This window comes from Aythya ferina (assembly GCF_964211825.1).
Source record: "Aythya ferina genome assembly, chromosome: 4".
Lineage (NCBI taxonomy): Eukaryota > Metazoa > Chordata > Aves > Anseriformes > Anatidae > Aythya > Aythya ferina.
The window spans coordinates 3964191-3984065 of NC_140300.1; the positions used below are offsets into that span (position 1 = coordinate 3964191).

The window sequence follows — 19875 nt, forward strand, 5'->3', positions numbered from 1 at the left end:
AGGAAGATGGCCGTAAATGTTAATTGAATGAGGTGCTCAGCTTTCTAAGCATGGCAGTAGCAATTATAGTAGAGATTTCTGGCTCATCATGGCCCAAGACTAGGAAATTTCATCATGTCCTTTGGAAAACATTTATGTTTTGGAAAGAATATATGCACTCTGTGTCTGCTTGTCAATGCTTTCTTCTCTATATATGTCATTTCATCATCCTGAGCCTTTCTCATATGCTCAAATTTGTATGGGAATGGGATTTCTGGCACTTGCAGATTTTAGATGTTTTGCTATGCTCATAAGTTTTCATTATCTGGTCTTGATATGCTGATTACTTGTTGAGGCTGTACATTAGGAACAGTCCATGTTAGGCTGCATCATTCTGTACATGTTCACTCCTACACCTGCTGTGATTGACGAATTCAGAACTTGGAGGCTTTTCTGCAGGACATGTATTTACATGTATAAATTATTACTTGTGGCAGAGATTTCAATTTTAGGCTTTTGTTACAAGTAGCTGAAAGGTGTGTATGTTAAAATAAATCAGGATATAGTGTGCGTTTTCTATTCTTAAGGAAACTAACCTCTGGTGTTTTCTTCTGGTGCAGTAAATGAGACTGTCTCTGAAATGAAGTATTTTTTTTTTGATCAAATTAGTTTGGGACCTTGATTCAGCAAAGTAATTAGTTTAATCTATTGAGGTCATTTAAGTGAATGTGCTATTGAGTAATTTTCCAAGCAGATTGAAGTGTTTGGAATAGAGAAGTGAAATTAAACCGGAGTTGGGAGAGTTGATGTGCACAAGATTGGATACCTGAGTGACTGTGCTGGGGCTGGAATCGATGCAGCCTCTCTGTCTCTCCTGTCCACAGGACATATTACAGCAAGCGATGTTCAGATGTTGCACTGGTACATGCTGATGATTATAATGTTCTTTTTCTTCGTACTTACTATTAAGAAATATTTTTTCATTAGCTGACATCAGTCTTTTCTCTGCCTTTGGAGTCTTTTTTTTTTTTATTATTTTTTTTTATTTTAGGGAATTTGTTGTCAAGAAAAAACACTTTACGTGTATCTTAAAGCTCCAAACATTCAAGTTGTTGTTATTTGTTTATTTATTTATTTACTTATTGCTTTCTTTCTAATAACAATGTGAAAAATCTCTATGTTCCTGCTCTTGTCCTCTTAACCTGGAATCAGAGAGAAAAATAAAACTGGCAGGTCACCAGTAATCTTATTGTTGAGGAGGGGTCTGTCAATGAGAGCAGGAACTGCTCTGTCTCCATTTCCTTTTAATTCTGTTTCAAATACTTAAAAACAAAAAAGCAGGTTTCTAGGATTTCATTTAAGACCTTGAAAATTGCCAGATAGAAGGGGTCTCTGCTGTAGTCCAATTCTTGTACTAATCTCGGTTTGCAGAACTAACATAAAAATAGCAACGTACTAGGAAAAAACATCCAGAGTAGCAACCAACTTGGTTATAAGGGGCACTCAGTCACTTTCTTTTTGTTATTGTATTCAATAGAAATTAAATTTATGTAAAACTGATCTGAGAGTCAAGTTAGGCTCAAGATTTGTCCTTTGTTTTTTCTGTGAGTGTTGTTACCTGTTATACCAGGTCACCTCTTTGTAAGCAAAATAAAAAATAAAAAATAAAAAAATGCTGGCCTCTGAATGCTGCTATTTAGGTAGTGGGGAGATGAAGTTGCTGTTTCTCTTACATGTTTCGAAATCTTTGCTTAAATTTACAAATCATCGAAGGTGTATTGGCAAACAATATGTATGTAGCACCATTTGTGAACTTTGCTCTCTTGCTAGCCAGTATCGTGTGTGATTTTCTGGTTATGTTTGAGTCTGTGCTTTTGACATGCCAGAGATTTTTAAATGATTTTTTTTTAATGCTGGGGAAAAAAAAATAAAACAAAACAAACAATAATAATAATAATAATAATAATAATAATAATAATAAAAAACAAAACAAAAACAGAAAACAGCAAAACTTTAAGGAGAGAATTGGGATCAAGGGGAATACACCAGCATTTCTTTTTGAAAAAGCAGATTTACTCTGGTTATGCTGTGTTTTACATGTCCTTTACATGACATGGTAAGAGAAAACTCCATCTTCTGGGGCAGTTGGTGATCTCCTTTGTGCTGGGCTGATCTGGACTCACAGCAGCCTGGTGCATTAAGAAGGGCTTTACACTGCTGCTGCTTCCTCCTCCTCTCCAGAGCCTGTGTGTGTGAACCTGATTTGCAGAGACTGTGCCACAGAAGGAGGTTCTTCACCTTTCAGAAACACCAACAGACACCTGTGTGCCTCTTAGGAATTTTTCTGTGTTTCTGCATATCAGCTAGCGCAGGACAAACTAATTGGTATTGATGAAAATGTGATGAAATACTTTATTATTTTTTCATGTATTTTGGGAAGTTCTGATAAACTTTTCATAATGTTTTACGGTGTTTTGATTGCATTTCTGTGGGTGTCTGTAATTAGATATCTAAGAAAACTATTTAAATCTGACACAAGTATTTGCTGTGAGCACACTTTCTCTGAAAAAGACCACTCAGCTTTTTTGCTCTTCCCAAATAAGTGTTTCTTTATCTTTCTTTTTAAAGGGATATGAGTTATATTTTTGGCCATTCCTGTTCAAAAAGAACACTATTAAGTGTTACTTTGAAAACTCCTTAGACTTATGACAGGTACAGAGAGAAAAAGCTCCTGATGTAAAAGGCAAAATATATCAACATTTATTTCTCATTTCCTGATTTAATTGAACCTATTGTGTGTCCTTACAACCATCCTTTGAGCATCCTGAATAAGGTACGAGGCTTCTAACTGTTGGTGTTTTGGGAATTCAGCAAACCATCTCCCTCATCTGGGATACCAGCACCTGCAGCTCATCTGATTATGTGCAAAAAACTGAATTCAGCGTTTGTCCTTCTGCTTTCTTGGAAAGAAAAAGGAGCAGTAACTGATTCCCAGCCAGCTCCCATTAAGCAAAACACACATAATTAAAACTGATGTATGTTCAACCAATTACTATTTTTCATTCTGCTTTGCGCATTATGTGCTTATCTATTCACAAGATGGATTTTTGCAGGGCTTCTCCCATACTTAGCAGTTTTAGGAGGAAAGCCTCTCTTGTTGCACGACACAGTTTGTGTGAATTAAATCAAGATGTTTACTTTGCTATGTAAGTACATTTTATTTGAAATTGCCTGTTGAGAGTTGTTATGCTCTGAGGGCTATGTGGAAATGGCTTGTTGCTTCTACTGAGAACATTGTTGGGCTAGTAAATCCAGCATGTTGAACCATTTTATTAAAGCATACATGTACATATATCTAAAATACATATTCTATGTGTACCATCAAAATGTTTTGGAGATCATGGTGGTAAAATATTTATTCAGGATTTATTTCACTTAACTGAGAAATCTTATACCTATTTGATTGTTCTCACCCTGGTTTTCTGTGTTTCCCTCCTGTTTTATGAGACAATATCTATTTCTAGGAACAAACTTGTTGTATTCTACGACAGTTATAGTCCCCATTCCTGTTCGTTAACTGCAGCAGTTCAGTACTTCTAGATGCTCTTACAAGAGATGTGTAACTCTTTTGTAGGTAAGGTTAGATGAGAAGAAATTTGGTAGTCGAATCATTCATAGAAGGAGCAGACTTGCAGATAGCACAATCCTGTCACATTGATTTTTATTATTTTTAATGGAAAACTATGTTTTTAGGGTACCAAAAGAGGTCTGTAATCTGACTGATCCTGTGTCTTCACAGGACTTCAGCAGTTAGTCTGCCAGTTACAAATTATTTGTGTTGGTGCTAATTGAAGAAGTTGATTCTTTTTCTAAAGCTATTGATATAGTATCTACTTGAGAGAGTTCTACAAAATACTCTGATTTGACTTCATTTATTGACCAATTTGTCTTTACTTGAGATCTTTTTCTTCCCTTTATCTGTTTATTGCCACTGGTATGTATTGCCACTGTTCTGGCAATATACCTCTAGTTTGTTCATTAAGTTCAAACAATTAAGATCAAGTTCCAATGTTGTTCTCTTCCTTTTCAGATCACTTCTATGAATTTCAGTAGGTGCTCAATAGTTTTGTTGCCTGTTGCATCTGAAAGGTTGTCTTAGTACTCCCTGTGATGTACTGGATAAATCCATTCTTTTGGATAAACCTGAGTTATATTACAGAATTATCCTAGTGTCTTCATAAAGTCCTAAAATTATTAAATAGATAATGATAAACTGTGAAAGGATATTCAAGAACTTTTATTGAATAATAATTTAATGGGAAAAATAATAAAAAAGAATTTATTTCTAAATATAAGTAGTGGAATAAAACAGATAATGGTAGAATACTATCCTGCTGTACCCAGGCATTTTTTCCCTGTACCTCTCTGTGTATGGTGTTTTCAAGCCTTGACAGCCTTTTCTATTTTATTTTTATTAAGCTTCCTTAGTCTCCCTGTTTTCAGATGTGGTTGAAAAGGCACAAAGAGTGTGATGAAAGGCTCTTTGGTCACAACTGTAACACATTGTCGTGCTTCTTGTAATAGGAACGGGATAGCAGTGAGGTTTTTTTACTTCCTTTTAGGATCTTTCTTGCTTTGTATTGTCTGTCTATTGCAAAGACTTTTTTATTATTATTATTTTTCTTACAGTAGATTTTTAGGTTAGCACACAGATATGCAACTTAAATAGACTGCCCTGGGTTGTATTCTGGCTAGGGTGAATTGGATCACCGATTGTTATGGATCCATTGCTTGTTTTCATGTATTTAACACCTGATGATATCTGATATTTGGGCTTTACAGAAAAACATCCTGCTAGAGCTGGAGCGATGTTAAATTTTTGTGGTCCATCCACCAAAAAGCTGTGATGTATGTGCTGTATTGTATATGCTGTGCTGTATTGTTAAGCTATGTGGTTCGGGTTTCTGATCTGACAGCTGAATAAGGAATTCTTGTAGGAGATTCTAAAAATATGAAAGCAGATTTCCTTTCTTTTTAAACACTGGGGAGAAAGTATGATCATTTTACTGTCCACTGTTGTCCTACACTAATGTGTTCTAAATATACTTAAGCACTATTACACAGGATAGTTTTAACCTGTATAATCTTTGCAGCAGGAGCTACTCATTCCTTAATGTCTAGAAAACAGCCACAATGGTTTTGTCACTGCTTGAACGTAAGTGGTGGTACTTATCTCTAGAGGAGATTGCTTTTCAAATAGTTACTGACCTGTATGTTTGTTGGGTTTTCATTTTAATGGCTTATTCACTTTTTAAAATGAAGACCAGTGACAAAAGTTTCTCTTCTTTCTCTCTTTCACTGCTTGCCTGCTGATTTGCTTAGACCAGACTAAATACAAGCTAAAAGTAAAAACCTTTTTTTGGGGTGCATGTTGCTATGCTTCAGGCTTTGAACTTTAGATTTTATATATTCAATACATGTGACCATTGCATCATTTCAACAGAAAATATTGAGAATATTGAATTAGATGACTATCTATTTTGTTCTTAAGAGCAGAAGAATTGTTCAGACTTATAGAAACTTCTTTTCTCTTTCCCAAAGGTAACAACGCTTGTTAACACAAGCAATAAGGGACCGTCTGGCAAGAAGAAAGGGCGCTCTAAGAAGGCTCATGTGTTGGCTGCCTCGGTAGAGCAGGCTACTCAGAACTTTTTAGAAAAAGGAGATCAAATCGCCAAAGAGAGCCAGGATCTGAAGGAGGAACTGGTTGCTGCTGTAGAAGATGTACGCAAACAAGGTATGTGGAACAAACTACTCAAGGGTGTAACTGACATGGTTGAGTCTCTTCAAGATTTCTTCCAAAACAAGTCTATCAGCTTCTCTGATAGTGTAGCGTAAGACAAACAGAATCACAGAATTTCCTAGGTTGGAAGAGACCTCAAGGTCATCGAGTCCAACCTCCAACCTAACGCTAACAGCCCTCCACTAAACCATATCCCTAAGCTCTACATCTAAACGTCTTTTGAAGACTTCCAGGGATGGTGACTCCACCACTTCCCTGGGCAGCCTGTTCCAGTGCCTCACAACCCTTTCAGTGAAGAAGTTCTTCCTAACATCTAACCTAAAACTCCCCTGGCTCAACTTAAACCCATTCCCCCTCGTCCTGTCACCAGGCACGTGGGAGAACAGGCCAACCCCCACCTCGCTACAGCACTCTTATACTCGCTAAACCACTCTTATACTACACTATATGTATAATATATATATAACATACAGATATTAATATACCTCTACCATTGTCACTGGCAATGAGTAATAAGACTGTTTTAACTTTGTAAAGCAGTATGTAGTTTTTTCCTTTTCCTTGTTCTACCACCAAGTAGTAAACTCAAATATTATTTACCAACCATGCTACCCAATGCTAAAGCTTATTGTTTCATTTTGGACTTGTTTTTTATTCTGCTGTGTAACAAAATGATATAATTTGTCACTTAGCTAAACTTTGAGCAGTAGTTCAAAGTCTGTGAATGCAAATGTAGGATTAGTACTACGGTACATACTTTTCTGAACAATCTAATTGTGGTTTCAAGCATGTATTGAAAGACATGCAAAGGTTGTCATGCTCTGAAAATATGCAGATAATACTAATATTAAAAACATTTTGGTGAGTATTGGTGATAATAAGATAAATGTTAACAGGTTTTCAACCTGTGTAGGTAAAATTGCAAGTTTTAAGATAAGCAGCCTTACAGAAAATTGTTTGGTTGGGCATTGGAGTCAGCCATTGGATAATAAGTACTGGCAGAACTAATGCTGGCTTTGCAAAATGTAATTTTTGAATAAATTGATATTATAAGAAAACTGCTTTGAATAAGGCTCTGAAACTTCACAAATATCATGGATATCCATGGTTCTGTGGGTATCATCTGACAGTTTTTCTTCAAAAGTTTAAACATATGTCAGATGCTTTCAGATTTACATGTGTAGTAGGGGAAAAATATATCTTCAGTACATGCCCATAAGAAAAACTTACCCTTTTATTGACATTTATTGTAATTATCTTTGTTGCAACAGACTTAAGTACCTTTTGGTATTTTCCATTGTAAATCCTATAATCTAAAGATACCATCTGCCCATACCATCATTCCTAGGCTTTAGAACAAGACTGGCGGATTTCCAACTGAGATTTAGAAAAAGAGTCTCAAGTCCTTAGTATAAAGTACTTACTGATTTTCAGTGAGGCCCCCAGCACTCATTTGATGTTTTTTTCAGTTCTTAAAAATTGGACTCAAGTGATCATATGAGTGGGCAGGGTTACAATCCTGTATACACAAACGTTGACCTGTGAATGTTCCAGTCTATTCTATCCTGAGGCTGTCTTCCACTATATGTATAGTTGATTTCACAGTTTTCCTGTTTCTATGTGGTTTTTTTTTTTTTTTTTTTTTTTTTTTTTTTTATTATTCAATCGCCAGTACATCATAATAAGTCCAGTATTTGCTGTACTCTCATATGTAGAACATTATGCCAGTTTTCTGTTTTTGTTCATTTCTTTTTGTTTTCTTTTAGAATTTTGAAGCTGATGCTTGGTGGTTCTGTCATGAAGTTTCATACGTCAGCTACTTCAGTTTCCTATTGCTTACATTATTTAGTTTGTCCTATGTCACATTCTAGATGAGCATCTTCAGTGCTCCTTCTGAATTTGTAGCTGTCTTCCTTTGGGGCTGTGATGCTGACTCAGTTTTGCTAGCTTCTCTCGAGGAGCTTTCTACTGTCTCAGAGTCATCAGCCCTGATCCATCAGTCATGCTCTCTGATCCAGGCGTATGCACCACATTCATTAGCACTGTGTCTGAGCTCCTTATTTAGCTTTCTTTGTCATTAGATCGTTATAGTAGTTAACAATGATTTCTTTGCACATTAATGCTTTGTAAAGCTAGAGGCATTTAAGAAGAATGCTGTGGAGAGTTTTGGTTTTCTTCCTGAAAATGGATTTCTGACTTTTAAATTGCTAACGAGCCTTTTATTTTTTTAAAATCCACCCCCCTTTTTTGTTTTGTTTTGGTATTTATTTATATATTTATTTATTTTAAAGTGCTGGCAGTAGAGAGACGAATAGAAAGCTTAAGCAGTATTGTGCAGAATGATACAGACGTCTTTTGTCAACAGCCTAGAAAAATGTATGTCAGAAAAGTGGAGCAGCTTTTTTGGGTTTGTACAACACGAGTCCATAATTAAGAAAGCAGGAGATGCGAAACGTCAATATTAGCACACGAGCCACATAAACTAGAGCAGCCTTGGTGCAATGTGGAATGATATGTTTAGCTCAGTGGCATACAGAGCTGGATTAATAAACCGGGGCTGTGTTTTGCCAGACTATTGCTTGTTGATTTTCTGGCAAAATTCCAGCTTGGATAATTACACCATCAACCTAAAAATGTCTTCTGCAGTTACAGCTGGCTCTGGTGTTCCTCATTTCCTGTCTTAAATTGCTTTATACTGTTTTGTGCTACTATATACAGTTGTAATTCATCCTGGACAGACTTGCTTTCGATTGATAGGTGTAGAGTAACAAGTGAACAAGTGTACTCTATCATTTGTGAAATACTTCGGAAGGAATGTGGATGAAAATAATATATAGCTTTAAGAATATATAGCTTTAAGAAAGAATATATAGCTTAAGACTCTTGGAATCTGAAAGGATAAATTATATTTGGATAGCTGTAGAAAATTCTGACGATCAACAGTTTTGATTTACAAAGCTAAGTTGTAAAAAAAAAATAAAATACAATCAACATATTTTTAATGTTTTTCTTACTGCATTTCACACAGCTTTATGAAAAATATTTTATGTATAAAACTCATAAGTGTGTAGGTATATGTGTGTGTATATCCCATAATAATTCTAATATATGTCCAGTTTGGTTCCATAGGTCTTAAGAAAGCCAAAATAGTGAAAATAAGCTTCAGTTCAAAGCCATATAAGTGAAATTATCCAGTTGCTGTACAACTGAATAATTTGTGGCATAGCTGTTTATTCACATGTTGTCAGATCTGTGTAAAATATCACTGAGATGGGGAGCAAACGAAGCACTGATGTTTGTCATTTGTGTCTTTGTTCATTAGAGGTGAGGGAAAGCAGACAGTCTTCTGCTTACTGAAATTTTGGGAGGAGTGAGATTTTATATATATATATATTTTGATTCTAATAACCCTAGGCCCTGAAACTGTAAAGCTTGAGAAATGCAGAGGATCAAAGAGGAACTCATAAAAAACAAGAAATGTGGTCTGGGGAGAGGACAAGATGGGCATGTTTCCCTGGCGTAGGTGTTACGCCTTTATTGATCATTGCAATTGATCCTTTACTGATCATTACAGAGGAAGTATGTTCCCTGTGGAGGAGACATTCAGGCTCTGATTCACATGAAAGAATTGTTGATCTGTTGGGCTCAGGTCAAATAAATTTATTAAGAAGCAGTTTAGGGTGCCAAGGGAAACAAGACAAGGAAATAGATAATGTATATTTATTGTATCTATTAAATAACTTAGGAAACATCTGTCCTTGGAAAATTAATGCTTTTAGTATAATTTACCTAGAAATTTTCTGGCAAATAACTGAAAACTTAATTAGAAGCATGATTAGGTCCAGCAGCAGGTTGTTGTGTGTTTAAAATTCGGCTTTTCAAGGAGCGTAGATGCAACTTTGCACCATAATCTGAAATTTATACTTCAATCAAGGAACAGGAGATAGCAGCTGACATTTTTCATGTTTGAAGATAACATAAACTTGAGGTAGAATTAATTTTCTGCTCATTGAGATTTATGCACGTTGCATAAAGAGAATACGATCCATGTGCTGTTATGAGCGTCAGTAACTTGAAAGTATATATCAACATCTGACACAAAATGACTAATATTCTTAGCAACATTTTTCTTGGTGATGGAACATGCTAAAAAGTATGTTTTTGATGCCCTTCTTAAATTCACATACACAATGCCATCTTTTTTATAACAATATATAATACTATTTTAGCTCATATGCCTCTTTTGATTTCAAAGACAACAGTATGGCATAGACAGATTATGCTTTTTTAAATCCTTTCTGCCCCTTCTTCCCCAAGTTGCATTCCATTCTCACACTGAAGTCATTCCTAGTAAGCTTTTTTTTTTTTTTTTTTTAAATTTACATTCAAGTCCAGGGTGTGAACATTCTCATAGCACGTTAAACTGATGGCTTGGATGTACTTGCTCAGGAGAGTCAGCTGCAGCAGGCTTTCCAAGAGCCCTCACACAACCTACTTTTTCTGCTGTCCTGATTTTTACTTATTTTTTTAATAGATGTTCCCATTAGTACCTAAAAACTTTCCTGGAACATCTTGGTTGTAGCGGTTAAATTTAAAATATTACAAACCTTGGTTGAATGAATTGAACTTTGGTTCACTTAGTCAATGAGAATTCAACAAATGGATGTAGTCTTGCTCTCTCTTTGTGCGTTCTCCAGCATTTTTCCAAATTTATAAATATAAATAAATAATGAAATCACGGAAGTAGAATTACGTCCTAAAGGCGTTTCTGTAGAAGCCATTGGGTATCACAATATAACCACCATCTGACGTGAAAAAGGAGGAAATCATTTTTATAGAAAAAACAAATGAGGAAATATCGTCTCATTTCTGCGTTTGTTTTCAACTGTGAATCCCAGGGACAGCATTCAGAATGAAGGGTTGATGTGTGCTTGTATTTAAAACTTTCTGTTACTCTAATATCTAAGCATGGGTTGCTTGAGTGCTTTTTTGGCATTTCTCTGAGTCTTTCTGACTGATCATTATTCCCAAAGTCTGAGCTGAATGGAAGAACTGTTGGATATTTGGTTTGAATCTGATGAATATGAAGGAAGAGCTGATACTAATATTTTATCACTTAGAATTTGTCTAAGTAACCTAAGCTATTGCTTCCTACCTGGATTAGGGGCTATTATTTAAAAAATAATAATAATGAAAGGTTATCTTGCCTTTTCACTTAAAACTGTGTTCTTCTTATGTTTATTTGTAATCCTCTTCAGTGAAATACATGATAACTATTTTTTTCTGCTTACAGAAGTTAGTGACCACTATTTCTAGACAGAGAAAAAGTCTGTGTGTACATTCGTGTGTGTGTAGAAAGAAATAATTGAAGAGCAGTAATTTGTTTTAGTCAAATTAATAATAATTTCTGAAAGATGAAGTTGGACTTGTGGTCAGTCCTTCTTTATGGGAGAATGAATTTTGGTCTACGCTTTTGAAAGAACCTGTGTGTATAATAAGCATGTTCTGTATTTTGCCAATAGTGTCTATGATGAGGTACTCTATAACTTGTTTTTTGCCCGTCTCTCTGATGGCTCCCATTTGTGCAACAGGAAGCTTTGAGCATGGAGATCTGAAGCTATGTATTCAACAAGTCATTGAAGCTGTAGCCTGAAAACTCTATCTTCTTATTCAAAAATATTCATAATCTATTTTGAATTGCTTGTTACATTTAGAAGTGAATCCAATGGTTATTCATGTTTGCAGTGCTCATCCTAGGAAATATAGCATGCTAAATGTCATTCTATGCAAATTCTCTAATGCTAGCTCTTTCAGTCTGTTTTCAAATCCATTAATTATTTCATCTCTCAGAGAATTTACCTTTTGAAAGACATTAATGTTCCCTTTGCAAAATGATTTAAAGCACTTGTGATGAATGAGCAGACACTGTATAGAATCTCAAAGAGTTGTTATATGCATAAATAGTGCCAGGGGTTGCTGAATCCAGTGGAGAGACAGCTGCAGCTCCATGGCCCCAGCTCCAAGCAGCAGTAGGGCTGAGCATAAATTCACAGGAGGCACACGTATACAACTCACATATACCACAAGGCATAGCTAGAGAAGTACACTGACCAGTAATTTGCTTGCACATGACCTTCTGTCTTCTTACTCCTTCATTTTCCCTTGCTTGTTCCTTCCCGTGCCATCTTGATCACCAATGATTTCTCCCCTAAGCATCCCATAAGAAGCCTTGTGCAGTCCCAAGATACACATTCTGTAATTGGTCCCGGACCCCTGGGTAGTAAAGCAAAAAATAAGGAAGCGTTCAATGCATACAGGTTATTTTCGGTATACATCCCAAATAGCTCAAGCTGTTGGGGAGGTCTTGAACTGATGAAGGTACTTCTAAATTTTCCTGTAAAATGTTTCCAGTTAAAGCCAGCTGAGGACTAAGCGCCTGCACTTATTCTCTGCATCATTTTCAAAAGATGTGATTCTGTCACAGCCCTGGTTAGACTTTTTCTAGTATTCATTGCACTTTTCAATGTTTTGTTCTAGATCATGATTGTTCAAGTATATTAAAGTGACTTCAAGAAATGTTTAGTATAAAGGGTGGTTGGCACTTGATATCTTGTCCAAATATCACAGATTTTTGACACAGATTTCACAAAAAAACACAGTGATATGTTTTAAAAGTAATAAAAATTAATGCTGGGTGATTTTGCCTTTTCAATACTACATTTAGCTACAATGTCTTTTTTGAAGATTATATTACTGTTGTAGCTTTGTAACAAGGGAAGCATGAAATTGCTTTAGAATGTCAGCTTCTGACAGTTGTCAAAATTTAAATTTTACTCCCAATTGCAAGTGATAAAAATACTGTACTTCCAGAAATAATTTAATTGAATTGTAAAATCAGATTCTGAAGACACCGCTTGTTTCTTTAGAAGCAATCCTTCTATTAAGAAGGATTGTAATTGAGAAAGAATTGTAGAAATACACTGTAATTAAAAAAAAAAAAAATCGAAGGATTTTAACTAAGGCATATTTTTCAGTATATATTTTGCTCCACCACTGATCAGAGTGTACTACTACAGTGCAAGAAATTTCTGAATTTAGGTCAAATTTTAAAAATAGTTAAATAGTGTTTTTTAATTTGTTTTAAAGTAGGGTCTTACAAATTGGAAAAGGTGCCATAGGCAGTTATCTTGCTCTGTTCTGTCTTCCAGCAGTACTTTCAAAACTAGGAAGTTTCAGCCCACAGTCAATAATCCCCAGCAGTATTAAATGTGAAGTATTTTCAATTAAGTTTTGAGATAACCATGAACAATGGGTCTGCAGGCAGATTTGACTGGCATGCATGAAATCTGTATTTAAGCCTCTGTATTAATTCAGTACAGAGATTTGAATTGAAGTCTCTGAGTCCTCAGAACAGTGCCATTACCATAAAGCTGTAGAGCACCATGGGACCAGCCTCTCAGCCCCTCTATTTGAAGTTGTTCTAATTTATGGTTCTGTGAAATATCGTCTGGATCGCAGCTGAGTGCCTGAAATCACTATTGATTCATTGGACAGAAATTCTGAACTGATTTTTTTTTTTTCATGTTTGGTTGAACAAAAGATGTTTGATTTGTGCTTTGAACTGAAAAATTGGTTGTTTTGCAGCCTCAGATTCCAAGTACTTGGAAGGAGAACCTTTCATAGCCTGGCAATGGAGTGACCTCTGATGACTGTGTGTAGGTGCCCTCTTCGACTTTCATCACCAATGATGGAAGTTTTCAACAGATCAAAAGCAATACAAGTTTCTCCAGCTGCCTAATGAAGCAATGGATAGGGTTAGGAAAACTGAGGGGGTGATCCAGAGATGTTGTCTTGGAGACCCTGGAGGTCTTCAAGAAACATGTAGATGTACAACTTGGTAGCGTGGTTTAGTGGTGGACTTCAATACTAGGTTAAAGGTTTGACTAGATGATCTTAGAGGTCTTTTCCAACCTGAATGACCCCATTATTCTATGTTTCATTCTGTGTTCTTTATTTTTGAATGCATTTTCCATGACCTGGTCATGGCATCCAACTTTAAAAGCAGCTGTAAAGACGCTTTGTTCTCCAGTACGGGTTAGGCTTAATTTTGGGTATGGTTTCAGAAAGTGGTAGTCAGTGAGAGAAGCAATACAAAATGACAGCATGAAAATTTGAATTACACTTCCTAGTGTCTGGATCATAAAAACTGCAGAAGATTTTAATTAATTATCTTTCCATTTACCATTTCAACACATTGTTTCTTGCAGTACATTTTTCGCATACTACAAAGGCTTACTATTCTGACTAATATTCTACAGACTGAGGGAACAGAAAATGTTTTAATTAAATAACGTGTTGCTCTCCTCTGATAAGTGTCAAATTACCATATTCTGATAGCCAGCTGTATCATTTTATCTCAGTTGTAGCCTCTTTGTCAAAGATAAACAAGTTTTGAAGTTTAGGTTTTCAAGATCTTATGGCTGCTGTTTCTGTAGGAAAACTGAAAAAGGAGGCAGTTCTCTCGAGTGTATGGAATTTATCATTAATTTTATATCAACTAAAAGTCTAGAATCTCTGTGATTTCTCATCTGATTGTGATTTGTGATGTTTGCAAATCTCATTCATTCATAATTGTTTTAAATTTGACTTTTTTTTTGTGTGTGTGTGTCTTTTTCATTGTGGATACTTCAGTTTCTATCCTTTCATGATTTCTACAGTATTTGACAAAACATATGTTGTTTTTCTTCACAAAAATATATCACACCTTCTCATCAGTACTACCCATATTTCCTATCTTCCTTTCACCTGTTGGTTCTGTTTCTCACATTTTTTAAAGGAAAAAAAAAAGGTTGTTTTTTTTTTTTTTTTTTTTTTTGTTTTTTTTACATTAAAAAACTTTAAGAATATGATGACACAAACCTGAGAGGAGTGGCTGATACCCCAGAGGGCTGTGCTGCCATTCAGTGCAGGTCAGGCTCAATGTGGAACCTCATGATGCTTAACAGGGGCAAGTGCAGGGTCCTGCACCTATAGGGTGGAAAAACCCCAAGCACCAGTACAGGCTGGAGAGCAGCTCTGCAGAGAGGGAGTCCTGCTGGACAACAGGTTAACTGTGAGCCAGCAATTTGCCCTTGTAGCCAAGAAGACCAATGGGATCCTGGGGTGCATTAAAAAGAGTGTTGCCAGCAGGTCAAGGGAGGTGATCCTCCTCCTCTACTCAGCCTGGAGTAGGCCACACCTGGAGTATTGTGTCCAGTTCTGGGCTCCCAGTACAAGAGGGACATGGAGCTACTGGAATAAATCCTAGAGGAGGGCTATGAAGATGATCAGAGGACTGGAGCACTTGTCGTATGAGGACAGGTTGAAAGAGCTGAGCCTGTTTAGCCTGGAGAAGACTGAGAGGGGAACTTACCAACGTGTACAAATATCTGAAGGGAGGGTGTCAAGAAGATGGAGCCAGAGTCTTTTCAGTGGTGTCCAGCAACAGGACGAGAGGCAACAGGCACAAACTGAAGCACAGGAAGTTCTGGCTAAAATGAGAAAACACTTCTTTACTGTGAGGGTGACAGAGTACTGGCATGGGCTGCCCAGAGAGACTGTGGAGTATCCTCAGGAGATATTCGAAACCTGCCTGGATGTGATCCTGTGCAATGTGCTCTACGTGACCCTGCTTAGCAGGGAGTTGGACTGGATAATCTCCAGAGGTCCCTCCCAACCTCAACTGTTTTGTATTGTGTGATCATGTTCATAATCTGCCTATATCTTTTATCTCACGCCCATCAGAAAGCCCATGTAACTGGTGAGCTGTGGGCAGCAATAACTCCTTCTTTATTAACCTCAGGCTGCATCGCACATGGAAATGTATTCTCATCAGAGCCAGGTAGTCCCTGCTTCTGTTGAGTCATTCACAAACAGGCACTAAGTGAGTAGAAATAAGAAATGGTATAAACTAGCAGGGATACAAAGCAATGGAAAACTTACCCTTTAAAACATCTAGTGAGCTGATCTAACCATCAGTCCTACCTACCTACTCCCTGCTTCCCAGGAGATGATTTACATTGTCAGCTCTCAATATGGAGTAACTTGCTGTTCCTTCCATTCTCAGTACTCTATGGTAATTTTTGGTAAACTTTGTTACAAAAATGTAGCTTGCTAGAAAATATCAACCCTTGAATCTGAAGCTTATCTCAGAAAATATCAATTTCAAGTGAATATTTCCTTTGGCATTTTTTTTTCATGTGATAATACAGAATGATGGAGCTGATTCTAATTATGATTTTGAACTTCGTTGACAATGCCTAGCGCATAGATACAATCTACTGACTAACTTGCTTGGCTATACAGTATTTATAAGCCTCTTCAGGTCACAGAATGAAAGCAGTATCCAGAATGATGCAATCTGTTTGCCTGATGACAAACAGCACAGTAGTTCTCTTAGACTGCTTCTTTTTCACTGACTGTTGGAATATCTGTGCATGCTTTTCAGCTGTTGTTCCTTGCTATAGCTGATATGTTTCACTTGAGTACATTAATCACGTTTCACTTTACCATCAAATTCATAAATTGTTATGAAGAAACCCATTAAATGATTAAATTCAAGTCTTTAATTGCTAGGGCTTAGAACAAAAGATTTTTTATTGTCAGTTAAATTCTTCTTATTTTTTTTTTTTTTTTGAATAATTATTTTAATAAACTTATAGTTCATTAAAAAAACAGCTTTTTCAAGTAATTCCCACTGTAGTTACTTAAATAGTTTGCTCTTGCTTATGTGAGGAAATACTCTGCTCATTTTGAATCTGCTTTTTGTCTCAGTTCTGTAGCTATATGAAGCTAAAATAAAAGCAAAGCCTTTTATTTTTAATATCTCAAATGTTTACGATAAGCATAAAAGTTGTGGAAAAATGTCTAGTTTAAAAAAGAAATAACAGGCTTTCTGCAGGTGTGAATCATGTACCTCAGTATCTTGCTGCACAGCAGAAATCCTTTCTGTTTCTTACTAATCTTTGGAAGACAGTTCTGCCACTCACAGCATCTGAACTGCTTTAACAAGCACACCCAGGTTTTCTTGAAAAGGATGTTATACCGTTGAGCTCACTTCTGGCTGCTGTGAGAGCAGGGTATCTTGCGTAAAGTGTTGGATAATCAGGTGTACCAGGAGCAAAGCAAGGAATAATTAGGCAGTACAGATGCTGCTTTGAGATAAACCCAAAAGCACTGTCCTTGTCTTCAGCAGAACTTTGAAGTTCAGCTGCATGACATTTGGCATGTGCCAGGAAACAAATGAGTCCACATTAGAATTCTGTTGTTTGATTTTTAAAATTTGCTTCTGCTTTTATTAATATCTTAAGAGGCCCAGTGTGTTTTTAAGTTCCCTAGCATCAACCACAATCTTAAATTTTTAAGATGTTCTTTACATCAGCTGTCCAATTCCATGAAGCCTAGTCAGTTGTTTAGTCTATCCCTGAAGGATGATAGTCTGAGAAGTAGCTGAGAGCTGTAGACAAAGAGGGATTAGAAATGGTAATGTGTTCTTACATCCAAAACAATTTACTTATGAATTGAAATTTAATTAAAGCTTTATTGTACTTAAGTGTATCAGTGATGTTTCAAATGAACTATTAATCTGACTATTAATTAGAAAAGTTCTTTCTGAAGTGTAGCATTTGTGAAATAATTGTATTAGATTGTCATAGATCTGTGGCTAAATGTCTTCAAATTCTGTGTTCTCAGTATTTTACTATCTCTTAGCAAAAAAGTAGTTGGGTTAATTTAAATGATGCATTTCAGTGATCTATGAAGTCAATGAGGTGGTAGTGTTATTGGATGTAAATGCGAATATCGAATCTAAAATATGTACTAGCTTTAAGGATATCCATTGTGCTATAAAATACATAGTGATTCATCTTCTGATATCACTCTATCTAAATGTCAAATGTAAAGCTAGTCAAATTTAAGTCAAATAGATTGTCTGTATAATCAATTCCAGAGGGATACAGCTCTAGTGGCTGCAATTTAATGGGAAAAGATCAAGTTAGATCATATGTGGCCTTTCCTGGCATTGAAATCTGTTAATACAATGAAAAAGTGGTCATTGTTCCACAGAAAGAGAACAAACTCCTAACTGCTGATGAAAGAGGAAGTAAGTTTTAGAGGATACTGTACTAAAAATTTAAAACAAAGGTGTGTTCAGGTATGAGAGATGAAAATTTAATAGCATTCATGTGAAGCTTTGGGAATTCTGATTAGCATTTAAAATGCACATTTATATTTAGTAAGAATACAGCACTCTTCAGTATGAAAATACTCTACAACTGACTTCCCAAATGCTAACAAATGATTATACGATGTCCAAATAGAGATTACTACTGAAATGCACTCATTTCAATTACAGAGAATGGAGTTTGAAATGCAATAAACAAAACATAATGTTTTAAGATAGGATATAAATAATGAAATATGATTAATAAGGCAGAAGGAATATAGAAAGTGAAAAACAGCCATCAAAGACGAGATTTAGACCATTATACCTGAACCAGAAACTTGACTGTAGATAAGTATACTGGGATGGTCAGTAGGGTGTCCCAGCCTATTTGATGGGATGACTGCAAAGGGGATAAAACTGCAGATCTTTGTGTCCTGAAGGGTTCTTTTTGTTTGGTTTAACATGGATGCATAACTGCATCCATGAGAAAAAGATTTAAAGCAAAGAGAAAAAAAAAAACACAAAAACAACCAAACAACAAAACAACAACAAAAAAAAAACTACTTATGTTATTTAAACACAGCCAATTAGCAATTATGGGTTGTTCAAATCTTTCATATTATCTAATATCATGAACAGTGTTCTACATGGAATCTGCAACTCAGTTTGGGTCTATACGTGATTATATTTTAGAACACTTTTATAGCGATGCTTTGTCTCCAATTAAAAAGACAGTACTCTAAAATACTTGTCAAAGAGAATAACATTTTCTAATCAGGATTCCTGTTCAATATCCATAAAAAACAAAGGGGTTGTTCTGTTTTCAGGATACAGAAAATTACATGTTAGTCCCAAAGAAGGCATAAGCAATTTGTTTTGTGTTTGCTGCTAGACTTAAACATTATGCTGTTATATATGAAGAAAAGAGCTGATAAGATCCAGAGGGTAGATCATTTTGACTTCCAGAGTTAAGAAATCACACGCTTCTGGTCTTGTACCAGCACTGCTGTAGTGCAAGATCCTGAAGTAGTTTAATGTCTGGAAGAGGGGGAGATTTCACACAGTCACAGAGGCTGGAAGGGACCTCTGAAGGTAGTGTAATTCAGTGGCCCTGCTTGAGGCAGAGTGATCTAAGCAGTTTGCTCAGCCACGTTTTGAGCATCTCTACTGATGGAGACTCCACAACTTCTCTGGGCACCACTGTCCCCTCATTGTATAAGGCTATGTGGTTGACTGGGCATGGTTTTCACTTCATAAATGTATGCTGACTGCTCTCAATCACCTTCCTTGTAAATTTGGAAAGAACTTCCAGGATCATTTGCTTCATCTCCTTCCCAGAGATCGAGGTGAAATAGACTGGCTCTCTGGATCCACATTCCTTTCCTTCTCAAAGAAAGGAACAATATCTGTTTTCTTCCTGTCTTCAGGAGACCTCAATCATGATGGTCTTTCAAAGATAATTGAGAATGACCTTGGCCAGCTCCTTTGAAATGTTCCCTAACCTCATCCTCCTCCACCAAGCCTGCCTTCCTGCTTTCCCACTGGTCTCAGGAACTGGGGATTCCCAAAGCCAAGTCATACCAATAACAGGTGGTTAGTTAGACAGATTACTATTTTTATAAATATGAGTAATCTGTTATTCCGCTTAATGTGGCCACACTGATATTTTTTAATGGGATTTTATCAGAATATTTTATTTGTAAATTCTATGAAAGTCCACATTTATGATAATAGCATGGTTGCTTTTTGACAGTTGCACTTGGAGGTTGTTTAATTTTCTTAAAAAAACAATCATGTCATCATCCTTTAATTTCTCTTCGATATGTGTGCATATATTTGTGTGCATATGTCTGTTTAAGAACAGCATAGGATGCTTGTTTATTAACACCTT

At 36.1% G+C, this 19875-nt stretch overlaps 1 protein-coding gene across 1 annotated transcript in view; it reads left to right on the forward strand.

Moving 5' to 3' along the window:
- CTNNA2 (catenin alpha 2) overlaps positions 1-19875 on the forward strand; it is a 473612-nt gene that overhangs the window by 91589 nt on the left and 362148 nt on the right. The window contains exon 3 of the mRNA XM_084518226.1: positions 5581-5776. Coding sequence (XP_084374352.1) covers positions 5581-5776 — 196 coding nt within the window. The remainder of the gene's footprint in view (positions 1-5580; positions 5777-19875) is intronic.